Source organism: Sphaeramia orbicularis, chromosome 13, assembly GCF_902148855.1.
Source record: "Sphaeramia orbicularis chromosome 13, fSphaOr1.1, whole genome shotgun sequence".
Lineage (NCBI taxonomy): Eukaryota > Metazoa > Chordata > Actinopteri > Kurtiformes > Apogonidae > Sphaeramia > Sphaeramia orbicularis.
In genome coordinates this window covers 29617427-29642396 of record NC_043969.1, presented here as the reverse complement: position 1 = coordinate 29642396, position 24970 = coordinate 29617427, and the positions used below count along the sequence as shown (strand labels likewise).

Genomic DNA, 24970 nt, shown 5'->3' with positions numbered 1-24970 from the left:
CATGAACTTGATATAGTTACGTGTATTTCATCAAAAATCTACTGTTATTACCTAGTGTGACCATATGACATTTTTTTCCCGCTAATATCTGTGCATTTATATATTTATTTGGTAAAAAAAAAAAAAAAAAGTCTTCATACTGTTAAACTACCTAATTTGTTCTATATGAACAAAGGAACATGCACGTGTCTCATAAAAAGTGTTTTTTCAAATTTTGACAATCAGTAACTGCAGGGAAAAGAAAATATGAAGAAAGTTCCAGTAAGCACTACAGTTTGACACTAATGGTACTACAGGTATGATCTTAAATGAACATGTTTTATAGTAATTTGTTGAATAAATGAGTGAATGTTTTGTCAAATAGCCATAAAGCCAACAACAGTAGCATTACAGTGAAGGAAGCGTTTTCTTTCTCACCAACCCACTCATTTTATGAGCAGTGGTGTAGTGGTCCTGGAAGAAGTGGGTATGCTTTCAATTTTTGCCTTTAAAAAATAAAAGTAGTCCAGAAAAACACCCTGTTTTAGAAACAGTGACATGTCAGACTACTCTATTTAGTTTACCCAAAAATCTGTCAGTAGTATTTGCTCACTATTATAAATTATCATGACTTGATCAGGAGCAGATTGTAGTTAATACTGGTCACAAAAGCAGAATGTATTCAACATGTGGCAAATATAGGATAATGTTATGTAGATGAGTTTCAATGTTTACTAACAACAGTGACGTCATTAAGATGCGCGCGCAACTCAGAGGTAAAAACACGAGTACCAGCTACCAGCCGGCTCCCGTCAGCCGCGTACACCTCCATGCTCTCCCCCGGAACTCGTGAACGAGCCGATATGTTAGCTCTAAAACGCTCCATTAACTGTCTCTGTCCAAAAGCCGATCCCATCTTCTCTTTCACGGCTGCGTAATTTGACTTGACCGCATCAGGAAGGCTGTCCAATAGTAGAAAAGCAGACTTGCACAGACGGGTGGGGAGTATTCTCACCAGCTCCCCACTGAACCCACCGGTGTCACCCACTGTAGCTCCGACTGCCACTTCCAGCTGAAGAAACTCTGGCTGCCATCACCGGCAAAGGGAGCAGGTAGATCCACAATCACTCTCTCTCTATCGGGTGATAGGCCAGGGGAAGCCCTCCTGGTAGGTTTAAAGGGGCCACATGATGACAATTCTTTTTTTCCATGCCGCTAAGTGCAACAGGCATGCAGGCAAACTATACTGAGAAGCTACGCTAACCGCAGTAATAACTATAAACAGTGGTCGGCAGAACAGAACCACCGCTGCCACCAATAGAACTGAGCGGTCTTTATGCCTCCAAGATGCGCGCACAGCAAGACTTAATGTATGCATACGTCACATTAAACTTCTCTATAGGATAACATTAGCCTTTTATAACGTTAGCCTTTCATAATATTAGCCTACTCACACAGTTTAACTAATGGTGACAAAATCTCTCCTCCTTTAAATGTGCAGTCATATGACCAGTAGTTTAACAGTGACTCATTCTGAAACCACCTTAAAACTTACCTCCGAATTATCTATTCCATCACAGTAGGTTGTCTCAATACATGCCACTCACTTGAAAGACGTTTCTTTGACCTTTCCCCTTAGCATTTCTCTCAAGCAACTGGGGTCACACTGACACCTGAGGTATCCAATCAGGTTCCAGAGGTGGCTGGCACTTGTTAGTAATATTTTCCTCAGCATGACCCGCCCTAATCTGCCTCTGATTGGCTCATTATTCCTCATGCCTAAAGCTAACCAATCTAATCAGCGAAGGTACCGGGTACTGGCCAATTAGAGGCAGAGAAGGACTGGTCATGGCTTCACCGTCTTAGGAAAAAAATGGGCAATTTGGCTCACAGATATTACTGAATGGTGCGCATTAGGAGGGATTTAGAAATAGGTATAGGCAATGCTGACTGAAAAATTAGTAGATATATACCATATACCGGCATATACTCTGGACTACACCACTGATGATGAGCCATTCAACTCAAATGGCTTTGTGTTAAACTGTATAAGTTACTAAACACAGTAGTAAAATTTCACCTCAGATAAAATTAGGACAAACGTTCATGCTTCTATAGTATTTCACATTTAGTTCTACTGCACTGTCTATCAGAAAACGCTCACATTAATGTAATTCAGGTAGGTTCTGAATGTGTTCAATTAACATCTGACTCATAACCCTTTGTCAGGCCAGTGACTATTTTTGGTAATTTCCACACACATTACAAGACAGTGACAGCAACAGTTACAGCAAGGACAGTGAGTCAACAATCTTAGATCCAATGTGGTCTACAGGGTCTATAAGGTCCATCTCTGCATGAACAGTGAGTGTACCTGCTTTGTTAGGTACCATGAAGTAATGGTACTAATGTAAGGAATGATGTTCAAAGGGATAATGTGGGTGCTGACAGGTGTCTGGTATAATGTTCTAAATGGGATGTTCTAATGTTCTAAAATACATGTTCATTTCACCTTACATTTGTTTTTCTTGTATTTTTTTATATACTTCTTAGATTTTTTATTTTATTTTATTTTTTGCCACTTACGGGCAAGGAACCAAATGTGGTAACTTCACTGACCTTGATTTTCTACATGACAATAACAAATGTTGAAAAATTTCACAAAAGTAATAAAGTCTTGTTATGTCGTGCAATAACATGCTAAGGTTGAAATTTGGAATTTCAGACTATCTCTATGAGTGACACATAAAGGGTTAAAATGACGTTACGTGTCACTGAATCTGCAGAAACATAATACCAAGTAATGATCTTCTGTTTTGGTGTCGCAGCTGGATGTGTTTCATGGCCCCTCCGAAGCCCAGAATAGGTTGTGTGCATCTACATACAACATTACAACATAGCAGCTGTAGCTTCAGATCAGCCTGGTTCTGATCTGGTATTAATGTCATGTGTTCCAAAATGGTTACACTTCAGGATTGTGGGGAAAAAAAAGGATTCATGTATATGCAATAAAGCAGTCGGTCTAAATCTGATGATCAACGCTTTTTACATTTAAGTCCCGAAATTCTGCCATCCTTATCCCTCAAATATCTGCCTGAAGATTAAGTGCCTGACATCATTTAACATCCATTCAGTATCATTCAAGCCTCACACACTTGTAGATTTAGAGATACAGAGACACACAGAGACAGTGATACAGAGGTGAGTTTATGCCGTTTACACCAGTTTTCAGCAGGTGATATTAACACCAGCCAAACACATGTAGCAATTTGCTCTGGTCTTTTGTGAATTCATTTTTGCAACAAGGCTTGTTTGCATAAAAAGGGGCTGATTTTTTACTGAATGTATGAATATTCCCAAATTTCCATCCATGCAAATGAAACAGGCGCAACATTGGTGTTATCTGGATAGCAGTGCATTCTACAATCAATTCCACCCTTTAGTTTTAGGCTTTTAGTCTCCTCCTTAAAATTCAATAAGATGTGTTTGACTGTATTTTCTTTAATATTCTCTATGACTCTACAACAGCAAATAAAACCTCTCCAGGGGATTTGTTTGATCCGACATCATCAGGCAAAGTCCAGACTCCAACACTCTCTAATAAAACATAATGAAATACGCTGGTGCTCTAAATGTCTTAGACTGTGTGAATATTGCCCTTCAGCACCGTGAGCTTAAAATACTAACAACATAACAAACATTATGCAGAATAAAGGTAAAAATAAATAAATAGATAAATAAATAAACTATAAATAAATAAACTATAGGCATGTTATCTCAAAATGACTTGATAAAAAATGAAGGGGGTCAAGGTGGAGAATCCCAAAACACAGATTTGCTTTTATATCTTTACTGTCACATCTCTGCTCCATCTATTTATAAAAAATTTGTACTAATTTCTCTTTATTCTCTTTCTTTTTATGTACATGCTAAATCTTGCTAATTTAATCATTCTTGTGCCAATAGCTGAACGTACTCTTGAATGTAAAGCTTGCATAATGTAATCCCTTTCCCTTCTGTTCATGTGAAAAATCCAAAATGTACACGAAAATATTTTTAATTTCTCTTACCTTAAAGGAAAAACAGAAACTGAGAAAGACAATAAAAAACTATATTTAGTTTTTAATGCCTCAGTCGTAACACAGTTTTTTTCGCTTAATGCCACAAACCAAATAGTACTAATTTATATCCATGAACACTTTGAAGTTCTTCTTGTAATGTTATTTTCTTTGGAAAAAGTAAAACTCTAAATGAGTCAGTCCTCAGCAGACTTGTTAGACGGCATGTAAACACTAACTAGCAAACTCTATTTCAGGCTCAAATATGTCAACACAGAAACAGTTTGTGTAAATGGGCGTACCATGTCTGACAATATTTTACTAATAGAAATAATCCTGTTACAAATAGGTGGCAATCTATCAACTCAAAATGAAAGCTAAGTGAGTTTATTAGTTGTTGTTTTTTTACTTATTGAATATATACCTCCCAGACTCTTATTAGCAGCAAAACCTCAATCTGGATGCCTCTTTTTATCCTCCTCTACAAGCTTAGTTAATTCAAGGGTAACAATAAACTTAAATCAAATTAAATCAAGATGTCGACTGGAGGAAATTACAACAGCATAGTGCATCGTGTGTTCATCATACTTTGGCTCACTCTGACCGGTTTCCCATCACAGGCCAGTGTTGAGTTTACCATCTTTACTCAACCATAACACCCCCAGATTCACTTTTTTTAGTCACCGACAATAAAACCAGCTCTGTCTCAAACTGCTAATTGCAACAATCTGCTAAATTCCTGCAGCGAGAGCCAAAAGAATAAGCAAATTCTCCTTTTCTTCTCTAATTACAGTATGACAGTTCCACACAAGTTGTCATACCTAAATGATAAAATTGGTTGTTTCATTTCTGCCTTCCTAAAACTGAATGACTCTTGACTCAAATGAATGTTTACCTGATGTGCCACCTCCACAGCTAACCCCTGGTAGAATTAATGAAAGTGAAACATAATTGAGGACCTTTTTTTTTCATTTAGGTCTGCACAAACTATAGTATTCCATCTAAAATATTTGAGGGATCCCTGAGATAAGATAAGAGCATAATTGGATCTTAATCTGCAGCAATTTTGCACATTTTTATAACCAAAAGAGCCAAAGTTTCTCCACCTGTTAAATACAATCAAACCAGCATCAAGCATTTCTCATTCATCACTGTAATATCATAATATAATGAGGACTAAACCCGTTCAGTACCTTTAACAAAAAAGTAAAGTCATAATATTATTTTGTGCTGTATCCTCAGACTGTTTCCTCTTCTCTTTGAGAGGTTTCTTATCTTTGTTTCTGTTTGATTCCTGGCTGAGAGGGTCGTCTCTCTGTAATATCAGCCAATCCTACAAAGCCTCTGCCTCTGACTCATTTCCTGTTCAACTCTATCCCTCCATCCCCTCTTACGCCCGCCATCAAATGGAACTTTCCACTACATCCACTCTACTGACAAACACCTTTTTTCTCTGTGATAACAGTGTGACTGAATGAACTATTAAAGAAAAAAAAGAAAGACATCTGCTTATACAGAGCAACTCAGCCTCTTTGAACAGTATAAAATAAAACCAGAATGTGTTACAGCTGACGGAAAATACACGTTCTTTGAATCCGGCCGGCAGAAACCAACAGATCTAGCTTCATACTATTTTACTTCTGCTGCTAGAGGTCCTCCCTTTGCCAGCCTGCATTCTAAAATGAACAGGCGGGTGGTATATTACAAATTGTCCAAGAGTGCAAAGCCACATGTGCCACCATCCATCCCTTTACTGTCTTTTTTTCCCTCTCCACATCCCCCTGTCTGTCCTTTCCCATCCTCTTGCCCCTCTCTCCATGCCTAGCTCTGTGTTATGAATTCATCTGCAGATAAAGCAGATCTATCATTCTGTCATGGAGGCAGGGAAGGGAGGTAGACTGTGGAATGCCCTGGCACTGAGAGCAGGGAAGGGCTTTGAGCACAGCGCTACGCTTCCTCGCACATTCCCTGCTGCGCCTGCTCTTGCCCTCTGTGGTTCAGTCTGTCTGTCTGTTTTTATGACCCGTGCGATGCCCAAACACCCCCACCTCCCCTATTCATTCCTGTCGTACCTGTACCTACCTAACCCACCCACGCTCCAACCAAGCAGCTCCGAACTGTAATAACACAGTGCCTAGCTTAACAAGAAAATCCCTGCAGTTATAAACCAAGTGGAGCTGTGGCTTGGACTGGCTTGACTGACTTCCAGCTCTGGTCTCCGGTTACACTGAATAACACCCTGCTTGCCAATCAGATAGGAGACAAATTACAGGACATGTGCACAACCCAATAGATTGAACTCAAAGATCTAGAGTGACTGTGCCCAGTTGTGCCAAAATACCCAGATTAACTTCTCAATATCTCTGTGTCCAACACATTTACAGTGCATGGAACAACAACAGTCGGCTGAAATGCTGCAGCACGTCTATGTGTTTTTGTTTTTTTTTCTGTATGCAAATTTCTATTCTGCACGTCCACTGTGAATGCATGTGTAGTCATACTCATGTACCGTATAATATAAAACAGAAACCCCCATTGTGAATTCTTGGTTCTCAGCCATGATACAGCTGACCCTCTTTAAACTCTACTGTCAACTCTCAGCTCCATATGCAGCCGATATCCTATATGAATTTATATTCACTCCTTATTGTTCGTAGAAAAAGGCACCATCTGAGTTAGAGAAAGTTTACAGTGTTCGCTAAATACTGAAAATGTCCAAGCTGGATTTGACCCATGATCCTCGTTGTTAAAGTTCATCTATAATGACCACCTTCTTCTGTCTCTATGACTTCTTTGTGTGTGTGTTGACCCCATAGATTGTATATAATTAGTGGACAGATGTACTTTGTTGTCAGCTCTTGCTTTCTGAACTGTTGTTTTGAAGTCAATAGTTTGTGATTTGGCTTTCTTTTTGAAGCCAGAGGTGACCATATTTGGACATATTTGGAACGACAGCAGATGGAAGGGTAAGAGATGAGTTGAGTGCTAGCTTAATGTCTATCTAAACCAGTAAACTTCATTTACCATTGTGTAAGTTACCTTAGTCTGAATCCCAATTCACCCCTTGGCCCTCCCCCTTACCCCTACCCCTCGGTTTTGTGTGTACATGTGAAGGGGTAGTGTTGTCCCAATTCTCAATTAGACAGGGGAAGGGCTAAGGCGGTGGGCTGTATAGCCCTAGAAACAGAGATATTTCTGGACTATACTAAAAATGGCAGGGTAGAAGAAATTTCCCATAATTCTGTTTGAATCATTGGCAAGATGGAGGTAAACACAGCCAAAAAGTACAGCAGTGTGATGAAAGAAACACACAAATGTATGTATTTTCTTCGTAAACAACTTAATCATTTGATCGACCGTTTAATGTCATTTCGATCTGTTATAAATCGCATTTCTGCAGTTTATAGTTTATAGCTGTAAAAAGACGCTGAAAGCCCATGCAACAGAGACGGTAACAGCTGCTGACGGCATGGTGAATACTTTCAGAAACAAAGCTGTCGCATCTGTTAATAGCGGCATCGATGACTGCTGATGACGTAACAGGTCTGGAAGGGTTGTCTCATTTCAAAGGGGAATGTTTGAACCCCTGTCCCTTGCAGCTCCATTTCAAGGGGTTAGTGCCAAATGCAAGGGCCAAGGGGTAGGGGTAAAGGGTGAACTGGTGTTGAGCCTTAGTCTTGTTGGTGTCAACCATATCTACAGTTGAGTTGTCTGTCAGGAAAACAGTGTGTTTATTAAATAATCAGAAACTCCAAAAGTCCATCTCAGCTGTCATATACACCTGTCTAGGAGAGCTCGACACAGCAGACATAACAGCCCTCTGTTTGATGTGAGATCTTATAAAATGAAACCAGAATGTTGTATTTTTGTAAAGCAGTTCAATGTAAGTCTATGGGCGTTGTGGCCTTAGACACCACCTCCAGCAGCTGTCAGAGGTTTTATAACTTTAAGATGCTTCCTCATGGTTAACCCTCATCCTACCAGTATATTTAACATATCAACTGACAGACTGCTGTGAGAAATGATCACAGTTAAAGTTATGTTGAATTTTATTTCCTCTCCGACCAACATTAGTCATATAATTTAGGGTATTTGAAACTAACGGATATGTATTAGTTTATGAAAGTAACATTTTGTTGTGTACAAGGTTTTTTTTGCTATAAATCATGTTAGCACATTAGTAATTATCCTTAAAACTAAACACTATTTATATTTTATGTTAATTCAATACATAATTCCATCTATTAGAATTGTGTGCATTTGACTGAAGTCTCAATAAAGTCTGATATTTCCAAAAACTACTAATTAAAATAGATAGAGGAAACTGAGTAATTAGAAACAGTTATAATGATAGAGTAAAGTATCTGTGGCGTATGATAAAAAGTATACCTCTGTGGTTTGCTGCTGAGCCAGTTGATAGGATTTGGATTAATGTACATAATACCTGTGCTGGAAAAAGCTCCAAAATTAATTTTCTGGAAAATGTATTAAACAAAAAAAAAAAAAATAGTAATGCACAAATGTAATTTGTAGGAGTCAGGGTTTGTCGACACATACTGTGACTGCTGAAATGAAAAATAACATCACTATAAATTTTATTTTTTGCCTGAAATAAACTCAGTCCCCTTTTTTTGCCGCTGTCTACAGTAGAGGTTCAATCAGTCATGTACGCATTTGTAGCCACAAATATTCAGCGATGAACCCCTTCAAGCATGTTTTTTTATTAACTTCAGAACTTCTCAACCTGGTCCATTCTATTTCTCTGTCTTTTCCTGCTGTTTGATTTTTCCTCCTCCTGTCTCTGAGAGAGGAAGAGAGAAAGAGAGAGAGGAGCTGCATAGTGGGAGTATGTTGTCTCAGTGCCAGGGCAAAAATAGACAGTAAATTACAGAGCCTTCTTAGAACACCCCACTGTGCTGCATGACCTCAAAATAACACACTCAGACATACACATACAGGCTCACATACAAACATAAGATACACACTGTGCCCTACTTCTATATTTCCCATTCAGCCTGTTGACGCGACGATCACGCAGAAACTTTCACAATGTGCCAACCGACGGTCCTGCAATGAAGTTATGTGCCAGTGAAGGAAACTCTGAGTCTGATTCACAGATGTTAATGCGATTATAGCCTCATCTCAACTTACCGAGGCACACACACACACACACACACACACACACACACACACCAACATCCTAAAAAGTATTTATACAGATATGTGTTCATCCCCTTGCCACAGCCGAACCTCATGTTACTTCTAATGCTGTTTCCTTCCATCTTACGCAAGAATGTTTGCTAAATAGTGACCCTTGCTTACTTACTGAGCGACCCACACCTGCTACACCTTTACGTGAAGCTCAACCCATAAAGACTCAGTGCTACTCCTGTGTCAGTTCCCAATTTAACCTTTCTTAAGTGATTTATCACAATTTATTGTAATATTATCTCTTTTATTTTGCACTTTTTCAATGAAAATCAGGTATTATGTTTTATTTTATTCACTGATCATGTGGATGTTCATAAAAGCTCGGAGTAAAGTTGAAGGTTATTATATCAAAACAGAGACAACTGAATAAAAAGTGGCTTTTTTTCAACAAAGATATCAATAATTGAACATAAAAACACATGTCTCCATCCACTATCATTAGTCAAACGCTATGGGTTGTTCTGGTTATGGGTTGTTGTAGATGATGATGGTGTTTCCACGTTCACTACGGAGCCTCTGAACGTCCAAATGGGTCATATCCGATGACCATGAAAAGATGACAAACTGCATTTTACACCAATTACTTACATGTATTGATAGGATTAGTGGATCAATAGGTATTAAACTGTTTAAATCAGTAGATGATTTTGATCAGTGGTGGATGTTTGGGTCTTTATGGGTTAATAAGTCCTGGTATCCCTAAAGTAAAACGTACATCATCCGTGAGACAACGCTTGTCAACACTGCAAGCCTTAAAAAAAAAAAAAGAACAGGAGACAGGGCGGTGATGAATGAACGTCACAGGTGTTTGTCATACTCACCTTGAGTGAGTCAAAACAAGCAATGACTCTGCCGTTTTCCACTTGACAGCTCTTGGCAGGGTGGGCGAACTTGCACTCGCTGTCCGGCCGTGAACACGTTCCTCTCTGGAATTCCCGACAAACCTCCAACGTCAGCCACTTTGTGTCCCGTATCGGTGTCACATTCACCGCCATTTTGAACCAGGCAGAGGGGGTCGATTAAGAGTAACAGATATCCAGCAAATGCAGTTATGTGTGCGTCTGTATGTTTCTAATGACACTGGGACCAGTGAGATAGAATAAGTCAATGACATGGGAAAAAGCCAGTTTTAAGAGGTTTTGTCCCCGGTATGTGATTCTCAGCTGAAGCCTGTGAGGCCTGGGACTCGCCTACCACCTGAGGCCCATCCTAAGAGTCTGTTTGTGGCTGCAATAGGAGTCCTTCAGTGCCCGTCACCCAGGGCCTGGGCTGGTGACGGCCACAGAGGTTTGCTTTGTAATCTCTCCCCCTTGTTTCCTCTCTCAAACACACACACACACTGTTTACCGCCTCTCTCCTCAGCTGAACTGTCAGATGAGACGAATGGCAAAGCACGTTATCGATCAAGCTGACCCATGATGAAAAGATGCAAGGCTAGAGGAAAGAAGGTAGGAGGAGGGTGAGAAAAAGGTGAAGGAGAAGGCTGTGGCGGAGAGGACAGAAAAAAAGACAATCTTCTTCCGTTCACAGGAGCCGATAAAAGCTGTCTGTCTTCAGTATCAGGCTCTGTGTGGAGAGGAGGGAGGAGTGGTTGATTTCCACAGAGGAGGGCTGAGTGGCATGGATGGGGAAAGGTCTGGCTGGCGGGCAGATCAGGAGATGGAGGGAGGGGGGGGGAGGTGTCTTAGTGGATGGGTCTGGCAGTCTCGGGGCTCCTGATGTGGCTGGCGACTCCAGCAGACATGGACAGGCACGGAGGCAGAGGCGGCTTCAGCAGAGCCAAACAGCCACAGGGGTCAGCGAAGGAAGGCACTTCTCTCTGTGGAGAAGCAGGGAATAGTGTCAGTGGAACAGCCGTTAATGCACACACACACACACATATATATATATATATAAACATACGCAGAGACCACACACTGAAGCACACATTGGAATTCAGACACAGCTTTGTTGGAACATCTTTCCCATTCATCCCTCCCTCACAGTAGCCCTCACACACACTGCCACGCTCTCAGCTGGAAAATCAAATCAAACACAATATCGCTAACAGTAAAGCTCATGCTCTGAGGCGTAGACAATTTATTTCAAAGGAAGACAGTGAAGAGAAGAAAGAGATCAAGAGAGAGAAAAATGCCCTCTCATGAAGAAAGTCACTTAGTGATAGAAATGTTAATAACATTAAAAGAAGCATCATATGGGTAATATTACTGATACAGATACTGACTGAAATTCAAGAGGAAGTAAGAGTTGTTTAAAGAAAATGATTGAAATAGAAATCACAAAACAGGAATAATTATGAAGTAATGAGTTAATTATTAATATCTACAGCGCTTGTTAGTCTTTTCCTTTCTTATTAAACCATGATGAGAAGCAGTCAGTTACCAAACCAGCAAAATATACAAGTAATACCAGCATATTATGAATTTCTTCAAGTGCCTTTTTGTACTTATTGATGTGCACATTGTTGTGTTCTGTTTTGTGTTTTTGAATTATAACTGAAAAAGACTATAAAAATATTTGTCAAAAAAGGAGTTAATATTTCATGGATTATTTCCAATCCATTATATGAACATAAACATGATTAAGACACAAAACTAAATGGCAAAATGATTCGTATTTCATATTGTGAAAAACATTGATAAAATGGTACATTTGTGTTAATTTAGTTCGCAATGATCAGTGGTTTTATGCTTTTTTTTATTATACATTTACAAGGGAAATACTTTACTAATCAGATACGATGTGTTCATTCATTCATTCATTCATTTCAGCCCTCAGAAGACACATTGAGGGAAAGCTAAATTTCCAGTGATGAAGTATAAAGGAGTAAAAACATGACACAAGACATGGCAATAACAACTGCAAAATGTATCATCAAAAACGGGAAGAAAACCTGAAGTTTTAATAGTAAACATTTGAAGTAAAACTACTTAAAAACAGGAGCAATTAAAATCCATAAAACTAGGGATTAAACCTTGATAATGTCTCGGTGGTATTAATGAGGATCACCTTTTGAATGCATGTTAAATGTACCCATAATTTGTCAGGTGAGAAAACATTGTAATTAATATATCAGCAACAAATGAGCAAGTGTTTCAGCGTATTGATTAAAGCCCTATCAAGCTGCCAGCCGATGGGAGATGTGAAATGGCCAATCGGTTGGCTGTTTGGGTCTTACATCACTTGGAAGGTGGCCAGGTGAGACAAGAGATATAGATTAGATGAGGTCGCATAGAGAAAACGAGAGCAGGATAAGATAAAAAGTAAAACATATTTTCTCACTTTTTTTGCACAGCTTCTCAGAAACACTTTTTAAACCCTGTTCTCATGTCCTGAAGTTGAAAACACCAGCTCACAGTATCTTCACTTCTACGTCCTATGTTGTTCATCACTTCTTAGTCGGCACACACACTCCCACACAGTAACAGACGCAATGTGTTCATGAATATGCAGCTATGAAGCACTCATATGATCATCATCAAGGGTGAAGTTTAACCCATAAAGACCCAAATATCCACTGACGACCAACAGAATCTACTAATATGAACTGTTTAATACCTGTCGATCCACTAATCCTATCAATACATGTAAATAATTGATGTAAAATACATTTTGTCTTTTCATGGTCATCAGATATGACCTATTTGGACGTTCAGAGGCTCTGTAGTGAATGTGGAAACACCGTCCTCTTCTACAACATTGAGTCACCAGTAAAACCCATGGAGTTGGATCAATGACAGTGGATGAACACACTGGGTTTATGTTCAATTAATGATAAATTTGACTGAAAAAGTCACCTTTTCTTCAGTTTTCTCAATTTCTGATATAATAACATTGACTTTACTGAGTTTTCATGAATATCTAAATAAAATATAGGAAATTAAATATGAGAAAATACATGATTTACCATGAAAACTGTAAAATACAGAGGATGATATTATAATAAATGGTGAAAAATCACTTAAGAAAGGTTAAATATTGGCCTTCAGGAAAATTAATTTGGGAAGCGACACAAAATAGCTCTGGGTCTTTATGGGTTAACTTTAAAAGAACACTGGAATAGTCCTACACAACTAGTCCATGTGTTAATCTTCAAACCGCCACCAGCGACCAAAAGCATCTACTGATCTAAAAAGTTATGAATCATTAATCGTATCAATGCGTTGAAGTAATTCAGGTAAAACACAATTCATCAGCTTTTCAGCAGCATCAGATATGACCCATTTGGACGTTAAGAGGCTCCGTAGTAAATGTGGAAACACCATCATTTTCTGCAACATTAATTCACCAATAACACCCATGTAGTGACAAATTACAGTGGCTGTAAACGGTTGTTTTTATGTTCAGTTAATGATATACTTGGCTGAAAAAGTCACTTTTACTTGAGTTTTCTGTGTTACGATATGACAGTTTTCAACTTTACTCTGAGCTGTGATGAACATCTACATGACTGGTAAAGAAAATATAGAAAAATACCTGATTTTCACAGACAAATGCTGAAGGGAGAGGGTAAAATTACAATAGATGGTAATAAAGCGCTTAGCAAAGGTTGAATATAAAGAAAAAATCATGTGGAAATCACTACAAAAAATGGTTCTACGTCTTTAAGAGTTATTTCAGTTGAAGACACAGGGAAGACTGCTCTGTGTCCAAGCTGCAAAAGTTGTTTTTTTTGTTTGTTTGTTTTTTTCAGAAAAAGACAAAATAATGTAAAAAATTTAGAGTTGCAACAATTAATTGATTAACCAAATGTGGTTAATAAATATATTTTTCTAACTGTCAGCAGACAGTTGGAAAAATATATTTATTAACCATATTTGCTTTGAGTGGTTTTAATAAAAAAAAAATTTAAAAAAAGTTAAAATTAGTAAAAATAAATAAATTATTATTAATAATAATAATAATAATAATAATAATAATAATAATAATAATAATAATAATAATGAGCAAAAAAGGAAGGAAAAAATAAGTAAAAATTAGCCAAAGTTATTCAATAAACTGAATAATTTTGTGTTGAGGACCCATCAAAGCTTTCTATGATATAATCTTGGGCTTTAGGACACTTTAATTCAGCATTTTCTGAGATTTTATAGATCAAATACATGATCAACTAATTGAGAAAATAACCAAAGAAATAACTGACAATAAAAGTAGCTGTTTTTTGCAGCCCTAGAAAAAGTTTCACGACCAAATCTCAAGTGAAAACACCAGGATCTCACACTTTCACACAAGTTTCAGAAATCATTAAAGCATATGTGAAAAGACAAACCTATGCTAATTTATACCACAACTAGCAGACGAACAGTATGTGTTGTTTATTATTTTGTGTGATTAAAAGAAACAGAAAGAGATGACAGAAGATGTGACAGGTTCAAAGGAGGCTGTAGCTGCCACAGATGATTTACAACTATGTATCATCAAATATCACCCAGATCACAGACTACCAGAGTGACTGTTAACACGAATCATCTAAAGGATGAGTTTTGTGTGATTTGTAGTCGTAATACACCATGGTATGACTGAGACAGAGGAGACCCCTAAAAAACAGGTTGTTCAGATCGGAGGGGAAAAAAGAAAGAGGAAGAAATGGGCTGGGTGAGAGAGAAGGGGGAGAAAAATGAAGTAAAAATACTCCCTTGGTCAAACATTGATTGCTTATGTGTCATGCTCTTTCCTCCTATTTGGGCCAGTCACATCTGCGGTGAACTACTTTTTCAGCCCAGAGCTGATATTTTGGGCAGAGTGTGTGTATGTGTGTGGACAGGAGCAAGAGGCCAGGGCAGCCCAATGTATCTGGCAGGAAGACTGTGGTAAGAAGAGAGAGAATTCAGAGAGGGCTACCATTACCACTGCATTAAATCTGGAGTGGCAAAATGACTTTTTCTGCATTGCCTATTCTTACTCATATTCTGACCTCTTTCTTAGACTCTTTCTTCTTAACCCTCAAACATTCAAACAGCCACTGACAACTAAAATCATCTACTGATCTGAAATATTTTATAACCTCTGAACCACTAAACTTATCAGTATGTTAAAATAATTCAGGTAAAATATAGTTTTTTGTCTTTTCACGCTCATCTGATATGACCCATTTGGACGTTTAGAGGCTCCACAATGAACGTGGAAACACCATCATCTTCTACAACATTGATTCATCAGTAAAACCCATGGAGTTTCACAAATGAAAGTGGTTGAAGACACTTGTTTTTACATTCAGTTACTGATATCTTTGCTGAAAAAGTCTCTTCTTCTTCAGTTTTCTCTGTTTCTGCCATAATAATCCTCAACTTTAACCCATTAAGTCCCAAACAACCACAGGGGACCAAAACCATCTACTGATGTAAACTGTTTAATACCTATTGACCCATTAATCCTATCAATACATATCAAGAATTGGTGTAAAATGCAGTTCATCATTTTTTCATGGTCATCAGATACGACCCATTTGGACGTTCAGAGTCTCCGTAGTTACCATGGAAACACCATCATTTTCTACAACATTGATTCACCTGTAAAACCCATGGAATCTGATAAATGACAGTGGATGGGGATGCTTGGTTTATGTTAAATTAATGATAGATTTTACTGAAAAAGTCTCTTTTTCTTCAGTTTCCTCTGTTTTGGTTTTTATTTATTCTTATGTGCAGCACTTTGGTCCACTGTGGTTGTTTTAAAGTGCTTTAAAAATAAAGTAGCGCGCGAGAGAGCTTAATTGTTAATCTTCCCCCGTAAGTTGCTTTGGAAAAAAGTGTCTGCCAAGTGCATAAATGCAAAAGCAAATAATAACATTTGAATTTATTTAATGAACAGTTACGTGATCAGTGAATTAAATATAAGAAAATACTTGATTTACACTGAAAAATGCATAATACAGAGGATAATATAACAAATCATGCTAAATCTCTTAAAAAAAAGTTAAATAGAGAAAAAGAAATCATTCAAGAGCGGCCATAAAAGTAGCACTGGGTCTTCATGCATGAATCTGAGTTTTTATGAATATCTACATGGTCAATAAATTAAATATAGGAAAATACCAGATTTTTAGTGAAACAACAAAAAATCCAGGGGATAATTTTATATTAACTTAAAAAAAAAGGTTAAATTGAGGAAAAAAAAATAAAATAAAATCATTTCCGAACTGCCACAAGTGCCACTGGGCTGTTATGGGTTAAACAGCTGAAGCCCAGACGTTAGGACAGTAGGTATATGTTTACTTACTGTATAAACCGGGGTCATACTCTGTATACACTCTATGTCATTGTAGTAATTAAGAAACACTACTTGTGGCAACAAAAGCCTATCTGTAGTATGTAGTTAGCTGTATCTAAACATGTCCAAAGGTGACAGATGAGTACCTTAGAAAGCACATAAAAAAATGAGGAGGTGAGGGCAGAGAAAGGTTGAAAGGTCACCACGTGTTACTGTCTCCGAGGTGTTTTGACTTTTAATGTCAAGAATAACCCGAGATCACTCCTAAAGATAGAATCCCAACAGTGATATTAATACTTACTAGTTAGCACAAGTGTCCAAGCCGATGGGAATGTAATTAGTTTTGCTATTTTATCATTAGGCAAAGATGTAACTAATTTAACTCCTGATTGCCTGTGTCGTCAAATACGCCTCAGGGAAAACATGCATTTCTCTACCAAATGTCATAACAATTTAGCCAATAGCTACCAAGACGTTTTATTTAAAACCAAAAATGTCATGTCAAATGTCAATCTCATGATGGTATTAAAAGAAAAAAGAGGTTCATCGACATCAATGGCTGCCATTTCTGCTAAACACAAATGTCTGTACAAATTTTCATGGCATATCGCAAGTGCTGACAGTACTGTAATAGCAAAACTGATTCATACTAAGACATAAAAGAAAAAAAAAAAAAACTTCTTTCTGCACATTGCAATTGTGGCCTTCGTGTGTCAAGGCTATGGATATGAGCAAAAAAAAAAAAAAAAGAAAGAAAGAAAATGTGGATTCAGAGAGAAAACCCACTAAATATCCAGTAACAGCAACAGAAATCTGGCAACATATAAGAGAATGAGCTCCGGTTGCAAAGACTATGAATGGAAAAGAAGCTGCAGTGAGTACACAAATTAGATGAGACAAACTTACCCTCGAGTGCTCAAAGCAATGCCATGCTAGTTTTCTCCAAAGAGTTATGTTTTCTGATTTTCATATCAGTGGAAACAGCTATGATAGAATTAACAGCCATGAGTATTAATATCAAATGATAAATTACAATAAATGGGGTTTCACGTATATATGTATTATTCACCCTAGTGTCACTAAAAGTGTATTATGGTAAAGCTTGAGCCACATTTCCATCAGAATACGGGAAACAAAACAGAAACAGTGAACGGAACTCATTAGACGAGGCTCGCATCAAAACGGGATTAAAATTAGGGGGTAAAAATGTGAGAAATGACTCTGGTGTTGGAGAAATATATAAATAAAGGAGTCATCAATAAGCATCTTAGCATGTGTGAATAATGCATGCGGCCATTTCCCGTAGCCAGAGGCAGGAGATATTATTACACCATCAGATCAACTAGCCAAGGTAATAAGTTGAAGAGGAGAAGGGAGCAGAGAAGGCCGGGGATATTACACATACCCCAGACCCATAACGCTCCATACACACTCCTGTGTATACTTATGTTTACCCTTTAACCCCTGACGTGTCTGTGGTGAGCATTCTGAATGTATGATTTATTTTAAATATTCATAATAATTAAACTGTTTGCTCAGTAAGAAATATTTTCAAACATGCTGTGCTGATAGAATAGATTTTGTTCCTCCCACAGACTGAGCATGCTCAGTGCACCCCCCCCACCCCCACCCCCCGCTGCCTGTGCAATGGGGGGGCAAAACACAGAGCAGCGAATGAGACCGACTTTTTTTACACTGTTTTCCTTGTCAATTTTTGTTTTTACTGTTGTTTGCATTGTAGTCGTGATTGTCGCTTTATCTTTTTTTCCGCCACCATGGAGGTTATGATTTTGCCGGCGCTGGCTTGTCTGTTTGTCTGTCCGTGTGCAAGATAACTCAATAAGTTATGGATGGATTTGGATGAAAATTCCAAGAAATGTTGATACTGGCACAAGGAACAAATGATTACATTTTGGTGGTGATTGAGGGTGGGAGGGCCACGGGGGCCCACTGATCTGCCTTGGCGGAGGTCTGCGCTCTCCAAGTGCTTTTCTAGAAAAGAGAGCGCAGACCTCCGCCAAGGCAGATCAATGCCCCCCCACCCCCACCCCCGATCGCCACCAAAATGTAATCATTTGTTCCTTGTGCCAGTATCAACATTTCCTGGAATTTTCATCCAAATCCATCCATAACTTTTTGAGTTATCTTGCACACAGACAGACAGACAAACAAACATCGGGGGGAAGCACTGATCTGCCTCGGCAGAGGTCTGCGCTCTCCGAGTGCTTTTCTGGTTTATGTTTTTACCAGGATTGAGTGTGTAACTGTTTTTTGGAGTTCAACGAGGCACAAAAAAGCAGCTGGACTAATTTAGAAAAAGAACCCCACAACAAAAACTACTGGGCCGAAATGCAAATATTTGTTGTTAGTGAAGGGGACGAGATCGACCTATGTCAAAACCGAGTCTTTGAAGGATCGAGACTGAGTTGAGACTGAGACCTTTGTTTTCAAATGCAGTCAAAACTGAAGCAAGACCAAGTCTTTGAGGAAGTAAGACCAAGTCGAGACCAAGACCATAAAAACAAGTCAGTTTTCATGACCATAATTTAATATCACCCCAGTTAATAATCAGTCAGGCCTACAGACTAAGCTAGACTGGGAATTGTTTATAGGAGCAGTCTGGCACACTCTTGTTTACTTAACCTCTTCTTTAGGACTTTTTTGTATCATACCACCATATGCATCATCTTCTGCCAATTTTTCAAAACTGCTTCAACAGTACTGCTCTGTCATTAGTATGTTAAGCCCATCCTGATTCTGAATCATTGTTAGGACCTGCGACCTCCATTTCCAATGACTGTTTTGTCATTAAGAAAGGCAAATCTTAGGACTGCAGAATGGTCGCTCATCTTGTCTCCGCTCTGTGATCGCACCAGGAACTAAAGTGAAGTCACTGACACTCACTGAACGCAGAATCTTTGCATTGCACCATGGGATGTACTTTTCAAATAATGCCCATCAACATTTCATATGTTTTTTTTATATAATTATTTAAATTTATTTGTAATGATGGATAATAGGATTTTTTGTTAACATGAACATGAAAAAAATCTGTTGGTCTCGAGGACTCACTCTGAAATTACAAGTCCTTCTCCTCCCACTGTGGTCCGAGACCAAGTCAAGACCGAGTCCTTGAAGGGTCAAGTCCTAGATGAGACCGAGAAAGCAGAAAATGGTCTCAAGTCCGAGACCAGACTCGAGTACTACAACACTATTTGTTGTTCAGTGTGTTCCAGTTCAAAGTTCATGCTCAACATCCTAAATCTCTTATTGATGGACATTCTCAGTGCCTTATTTAGTAAAAACCTGTCAAATTTCAATTCCTCTCTTTGTATTTTTCTGTTATTCCACCCTGTTTTGACCCTAAATCACACAGTAAAACAAAACCACTGAAGAAAAGAAACACAAACACATACTAACAGCAGCTTTTATGACAATGAAACAGATGCAAATTCACTGTTTCACTGAAATAATGTATCAGGGGTTAAAGGGTTAAAAACACAGGGTAAAATCCTGGTTAAACATAACGTCTCACTCCAGATAAACTTCAGCTGCTGACATACAAAGCAACGTTTTACTGTAGAGTGTCACCGGGGTTCACGCAACTCCTCGTTTAGAATAAGCCACATGAGCCTGTGCTAATCTCTCTGCTAAAACGGCGCCGCTTGTTTGGCCGAACTCTGGATTATTTCATGGTTATGACAACCATCCAGGCAAAACACACCAATTTAACTGACTATGACAACACTGCTGCTCACTTGCTGATTATATGGAGCTGATAACATTGTTAGTTTGTTTTTTTAAAGTTTGGATAAAGAGGATATTAAAAAAAATACTGGAGATGAAAATTGTATTCTGATGTTTTTCTTGATACAGCTGCACATTATGATTTGTGTGTGTGCGTCTGAGTTAAAAATGGGATATTCTTTTATGGCATGGCTTCTTTTTAATGCGAGCCACATTCAGCATCTAAGAGGGAGTGAGAGGGGGAAAAAATGAGGAAAAATGTAATGAACAGGAGCCAGAGATGGAAGCCATTTATTCACCTTAAATGACTTCCAGAAAAGAAAGAAATGAGTGAAGGTGAAGAAAACTGAGGCAGAGAGCATGTTCTTCTATGTTTAGTTTCCTATGGCTGACCTTTAAAAAACAATAGACTGAGAAAGAAAAAGAAAAAGGGTAGTGGTTGAAAGCTGCTGGAAAGTGGGAGGAAATAATTTTCTTGAAAACAAAGTTCCCCTGAGGAGTCATGGTGTAAACTCTGATCTGTTAACATGCCCCAGAGTTGGTGTCGAGCAATCAAAAGGTCTTGTTTATTTAGGCCGCAAGTTGTTCAGACATTCCACGACTGTTACAAACTTCAAGAGGCCAGAATCAGATTTTTATGCTCTATCCCAGGGGTGTCAAACATATGGCCCGTGGGCTGAAACAAGCCCATCAAAGGGTCCAATCTGACCTAAAATGCAAAGATTACACTGAAGATATTAATCGATTCAGGTTCAGGTTCCACATACAGACCAATATGATCTCAAGTGGATCAGACCAATAGAGTACTATCAGAATAACTTATAAATACTGAAAACTCCAAATGTTGTTTTTGTTGTAGTGTAAAAAAAGTAAATTTACAAACTATCTATTCACAAAAAAATGTGAATAACCTGAACAAATATTAACAACCTGAAATTTCTTCAGAAAAATATGTGCGATTTTAACAATATTCTGCTTGTAACTAAATGTTTTGTGCCACTGATCTGTAACTTGTAATGTATATAGTCAGGAATTCTACTTTCAAGACATTTTGTCTCAAAATGCCAGTTTCTGATCTTATTCATGTAGCCTATGGGCTTAAATATAGAACAGAGTTTGAGTTGGAACTAAAAATAAGTTAAATTTACGTAAAATGAAGTGGATGATAAAGAAGAAAGGTAAAAAAAAAAAATGTTCTTTTGAGAGAGAAAATACTACTTTTGAACATCACAAGTTTATTATGGGACATAAAACTTCACACTATTTGTAAAATACAGCTAAGAATGAGCTTTATAAACTAATTTCAAGATCTCCCTTGGCTTGAACATAATGTCTTATTTCAAGAAATCTTACCAAGATAATTTTCACATGTTCCATTGGCAGATTTTTTTCCTTAATTCAAGCAAAAAATTTCTTGTATTATTTTTTTTACTTGTTTTTTTTTCCACTGTACATATGTGTAAATGATAAACTGAGGCATAATACTCTTAAAACTGCATTAATTTTTCTAAAGAAATTTCAGGATGTTCATGGCTGTTCATGTGATTCACATTTTTCAAACGGTAGTTTGTAGATGTGAATATTTTCATGATTTCATTTAATTTTTTTATTTTTTTTTTTACACAATACTTTTTGACATTGTACACTGCAAAAATCAAAATCTTACCAAGTGTATTTTTCTCATTTCTGGTCAAAATATCTCATCACAGTTAAAATAAGACATAATCACCTAAAGAGTAACTTATAAATGAGATATAAGAACTTATTTTCAGACAATAGATCTTGAAAATCTTATTTCAAGAAATCTTACCACGATAATTTTCACTTGTTCCATTGGCAGATTTTTTTACTTGAATTAAGCAAAAAAAAAAATCTTGAATTAAGCAAAAAAAAAAAAAAACTTGAATTAACCAAAAAAATCTGCCAATGTAACAAGTGAAATTTATCGTGGTAAGATTTCTTGAAATAAGATTTTCAAGATCTATTGTCTAACAATAAGTTCTTATATCTCACTGGACAGTTACTCTTTAGGTGATCATGTCTTATTTTAAGTGTGATGAGATATTAGGCTTGAAATGAGAAAAATACACCTGGTAAGATTTAGATTATTTGGGCTGTTATTCTGTTATTCTACTGGTCCGGCCCATTTGAGATCATATTTGGCTGTATATGGTCCCAGAACTAAAATGAGTTTGACACCCTTGCTCTATCCTTTGGGGAAGGTTAGGAAATATAACTGATCAGAAATGGGGATTATAATAGGTTAGTTGAAATGTGATCATGTGGCAGAGTTTGCACAACATGTCGAGGGTCGAGGCTATAAGCAGAGCACCTTCGGAAAAGCAGAACGACAAAAAGAAAACGAAAGATGCAGGGAGGGAGGAAGAGAAGGGGAATTCAGTAATGCGAGAGGTTAAAGGGCGCTGACTGCAGCAGCAAAAAGCAGATGCTGGACGCTCGTATTTCACCGCATCACCGGCTGACCAGGATATCATCTATATACGACCTGAGCTGCCCTTTATACTGATAGGAGCATCAGGCCCAAGAGAAGGAGGGGAGAATCTGTGAAAGACTAATACAGCGAAGGAGACCCGACGGAGTGACAGAGTGAGGGAAGAGGGTAAAGCAAGAGTGATAGGAGGCAAACAGGAGCAATTAGTACAAGTTGTTGAGAGACAGAGGCCGGTGTCTGGTGGCGAAGGGGGAAAAAATAGGCCCTGTCAGGTATAAATGAGGATATAGGAGGAAGCAGGAATCAGAGGGAAAAGGGGGCGTGTGCCATTTCAGAGCTCTGATGGCGCTCCAGCGTGATACCATCTTGACATTTCCCATCTCTCTTCATTTATCTTTCTCTGATCCCCACCTGTTTGCCTTTTCTTATTCTCTGCATGCGCACTAGTCTTTCCACTCCTCTCCCCAAATCTCCCGTCTTCTTCAAAAATCTGCTCGCCTTATGGTAAGCTGCGCTCCCGAGTATCATGTGACATAAACAACTTTGTGAACGTGGCTCGTCTTTTAATAGTAGCTGCCCTCGTTAGATTCGCCCACTGTCTCGGCCCCCTCTTTCTCTCCTTCTTTCTTTCTTTCTATCTATCTATCTATCTATCTATCTATCTATCTATCTATCTATCTATCTATCTATCTATCTATCTATCTATCTATCTATCTATCTATCTATCTATCTATCTATCTATCTGTCTATCTATCTATCTATCTATCTATCTATCTATCTATCTATCTTGTTCCTTGTTCACACAACACCTTATGCTGCAGTACCACGGTAATGTGCTGCAAGGTCATCATCACCACAGCAACTAGAAAACTGTGTTTAAAGCAAGGACAATGTGGTTAATGGTGTCAGGAGCGAAATCATAGTGGTATGGGGGGAAGTCATGTAAAAGGTGTACGTCTGTGCTTTATAACACCTCTGAACCGACTGTGTAGACTGTTCCACTGGACATTAATGAGCCAATAGAGATTTTCTGAGGTGCTGCAAAGATGAAGCATGTGGCATTTATGATACAGACTATAGGCGTGTTGTTGGATTTCAGAGCTGGTTAGAGGAAGCTAACAAGCCAAACCAAAAAAGTAGTTTCTATAGACATAATGCAAAAAACATTGTGTTTCCGAACTGAAATAGCCTAACCAGCTGCTACCAACTAAAAGCATCTCCTGATCTGATATATTAAATAACTAGTCAACTACTAATTCTATGAATATGCTGAAATGATTCAGGTAAAATACAGATAAAATGGATTACATGTGACCCTGCGTTGAACATAGAAACACCATAATTTTCTGTTATAGATGCTTGTTTTTACCTTACAGTTAATATATATAGCTTAACCCTTTATAGTTCACTCACTGAAATACTGAAATTCAAAATTTCAACCTTTGTGTATTATTGGAGGACTTAACAAGACTGTATTACTTTAGTGAAATGTTTCAAAAATTTGTATTGTCATGTAGAAAATTAAGGTGAATGAAGTTACCATATTTGGTTCCCTACCCATAAGTGGCTAAAAAAAAAGATCCAAGAAGTAGGGCTATGTATTAAAAAATACAAGACTAGAAAAGCACTTGGAGAGCACAGACCTCCGCCAAGGCAGATCAGTGCCCCCCCCCCCCCCCCCCCCCCACATGAACATCTACATGATCTATGAATTATGTGAAATTCATCGGAAAATACCTGATTTCCACTGAAAAAATGCACAACACAGACTAAATTATAATCAGTGAAGTTAAGAGAGTTAAATTTAGAGAAACATCATTTGGAAGTCACCACTAAATTCTAGGTCTTTAAGGGTTAAAGAGGAAATAAAAGGCTTCTTGACGATGACCCAAACCAAAATACTTATTTATAGTGTGTATGACCAGTAATTTAACAATCAATTTGCTGTGGTGTCATTTTTATAAGCTCATGTAACCTTTGATAATTACAGCTATTTAACCAAGCAAATGGGGATTTCCACTGACCGACCCTTTTAAAAGTCTTCAACGACTGGTTATGTAATGCAGCAGAACATCTAATACTCTGTTTACTCAAGCAGAAATATTTGCTCTACTCTGACCTTCAACATAAATGTTAAGTTAGCATGCTGAAATATTAACTATGTAGACACATGCTTGTGCTGTTAACTGGTAGTATGTATTTAAGCATGATATGATTTAAGGGTTTTTCTTCCACAGGAAATCACAAAGATTAATGCATATGGCAGTGAAAATTGGGCTCTAAACAAAACTGCTGTTCTTTTTATTTTATCTAC

At 37.9% G+C, this 24970-nt stretch overlaps 1 protein-coding gene across 10 annotated transcripts in view; it reads right to left on the bottom strand.

Annotated features, from left to right (window-relative positions):
• The window catches only part of LOC115431834 (muscleblind-like protein 1), an 83987-nt gene that overhangs the window by 47962 nt on the left and 11055 nt on the right, over nucleotides 1-24970 (bottom strand). For 9 of the 10 annotated variants that reach the window (XM_030152495.1, XM_030152491.1, XM_030152490.1 and 6 more), the window contains exon 2: nucleotides 10070-11067. In XM_030152495.1, coding sequence (XP_030008355.1) covers nucleotides 10070-10243 — 174 coding nt within the window. In that variant the 5' untranslated portion in view covers nucleotides 10244-11067. The remainder of the gene's footprint in view (nucleotides 1-10069; nucleotides 11068-24970) is intronic. The other variant, XM_030152489.1, reaches the window with a different exon arrangement.